Source organism: Nicotiana tabacum, chromosome 23 (assembly GCF_000715075.1).
Source record: "Nicotiana tabacum cultivar K326 chromosome 23, ASM71507v2, whole genome shotgun sequence".
Lineage (NCBI taxonomy): Eukaryota > Viridiplantae > Streptophyta > Magnoliopsida > Solanales > Solanaceae > Nicotiana > Nicotiana tabacum.
Window position 1 is genome coordinate 64,951,767 of NC_134102.1, and position 2,358 is coordinate 64,954,124.

At 37.0% G+C, this 2,358-nt stretch overlaps 1 protein-coding gene across 1 annotated transcript; it reads left to right on the forward strand.

The window, feature by feature from the left end:
* Nucleotides 1-350: 350 nt before the first annotated feature.
* On the forward strand, nt 351-1,965 carry LOC107768810 (uncharacterized). The gene is made up of 5 exons (XM_016587965.2): nt 351-464; nt 511-687; nt 730-1,143; nt 1,279-1,428; nt 1,507-1,965. The coding sequence occupies exons 1-5, from the start codon at nt 351-353 to the stop codon at nt 1,963-1,965; spliced, it is 1,314 nt and encodes a 437-aa protein (XP_016443451.2).
* Nucleotides 1,966-2,358: the final 393 nt, after the last annotated feature.

Consider the following 2,358-nt stretch of genomic DNA (forward strand, 5'->3'; position numbering starts at 1 on the left):
GCAACAACTAATAGTAAAGGGTTCTGCTGGTAGATACTATGAAATAGATGGGGATGTTGGGATTAGGACTTTATTGGACTTTGTTAGTGAACAATGTAATATTATTAATTTGTTTGTTGTAGAAGAGTGTGAACCAGCAATTGATGTACCTAATATAGTCACTCACAGTGAGTCACACATAGTAGAAGTTGAAGCTGCTACTGATTGTAGTGATAATGAAAGCGAGGAAAATGATTCCGATTCTCCTGATTCTCCTGAATTAAGTTCTGATGGATTGGAGTAACTTTTTTTTACAAAAGAAGAGGGACATCAATGATAAGTTAACTGACTATAAAGAGTTAGATAGGTCAATGACATTTAAAGATATACCTGAAACTAGGAAAATGATCAACATGTATTCTCTTGCAAATGGATATGACTTGCAGCAAGTTAAAAGTGACCCAGCAAGGCTTAGGTACATCTGTGTTGGTGACTGCCCCTTTGTTTGTCATATATCTAATGATTCTTTAGGGGGGTGGGGTTAAATTCAAGACTTTAGAGCCTGAGCACACATATGAACCTGCATTTGAAAATCAAAGAGTTGATGTAAATACAATAGCTGCTTACTTTAAAATAGGCTTGAAAGATAATCCCAAAATTAAGGTTAAAGAGATGAGAGCAAGCTTGAAAGCTGCATTTAATGTAAATGTTAGTGAATTTAAGTGCAAAAGGGAAAAGAAAATGATTTAGGAGAAACTTGAAGGTAGTTTTTCAGATGAATATAATAAGCTTGTTGCCTATGCCAATGAACTGAAACTTAGCAATCCTGGGAGTGATGTGATAATTAACTTATCAAAAGATGCTCTTGAAGAAGGCAAAAGGAGGTTTTTAAGGATGTATATTTGTTTTCAAGCAATGAAGTCTGGGTTTAAGAGTGGTTTGAGACCTTTCATTGGATTGGATGGAACATTTTTGAAAGGGAAATCTAAAGGTCAGCTCTTGGTGGCTGTTGGTCAAGATTCTGCCAATTATTTATATCCATTGGCTTGGTCTATTGTTGATAAAGAAATAAAACTTACTTGGAAGTGGTTCTTAGGTCACCTGCAGACTTCACTAGACCTCAAAATGGGTGAAGGGATCACATTTATATCAGATATGCAGAAGGTATATACTGTTTCTTTGTACTGTTATTTTCAGCTATTTTCTTAGTTTCTTTGTACTGTTATTTGATGATATTTATTGATATTTGTAGGGGTTGATTGACTCAATCCAAACTGTTCTTCCTGAGTCATACTTCAGATTTTGTGTAAGCATATAGAAGCAAATTGGTGTAGGAGATGGGGTTCTGGTGAGTACAAAAAATTCCTTTGGTGGGCTGCATGGAGTACTTATGAAGAGGACTTCAAAGATCAGATAAAGAGTATGAGTCAAGTAGATGATGATGGAAAGGTAGCTGTTGAGGATTTGTTAAAGTATCCACCAAAATGTTGGAGAAGGGCATTCTTTGATATTGTTTGCAAGAACTAGTCTGTGGACAACAACTTGACCGAGTCATTCAATGCATGGATCTTGCAAGCAAGGCACAAGCCAATCATTAAGATGCTTGAGGATATTAGAATCAAGGTGATGAACATGATTAATGAACATGAAGCTGAGGTGATGACATGGGGAAATGAGTACAGTCCCAAAACCATGGAGTTGTACAATCAATTCATGAGGATTGCATTGAAGTGTCATGTTAATGGGAGTGCAGACAATGGATATGAGGTGACTGAAAGTAGTGACAGGCACATTGTGAATCCATGGTTAAAGAAATGTACCTGCAGGGCATGGGATCTTTGTGGCATTCCATGTCCTCATGCAATCTGTGCATTATTGCACAAGAAATTGGACCCTCTAAGTCAGATTCATTGGTACCTTACCAAAGAGGCTTATCTCCTAACTTATTCACATAAGTTACAACCAATAAAAGGAGAAAAGTTCTGAAAAATTGACCCTTCATAATACATGGCTCCACCTCCTTTGGTAAATATGGCTGGGAGACCAAAGGTTAAGAGAACAAGAGAAAAAATGAGAAAATTAATAGGCAAGGGCAATGGTCTTAGTCAAAGAAAGGAAGGGTAATGACATGTAACAACTGTGGTGAACCTGGACACAATGCTAGAGGATGTGCAAAGGTAATCAATACTATAACTTTTTCTTTCATTCTTTTTCTTTCAACATCTAATAAAAGCTTTCTTTCTTACTAACAACATTCTAAAGGAAAGCAGCCCATTGGAGGCAAGAAGAAGGGAAAGCAGACAAAAAGGAAGAGAACTTTACTTGGTGAAGCTACTGATGATGAACAACCAAGATCTCCCTCTCCTGCACCAGTTCCAC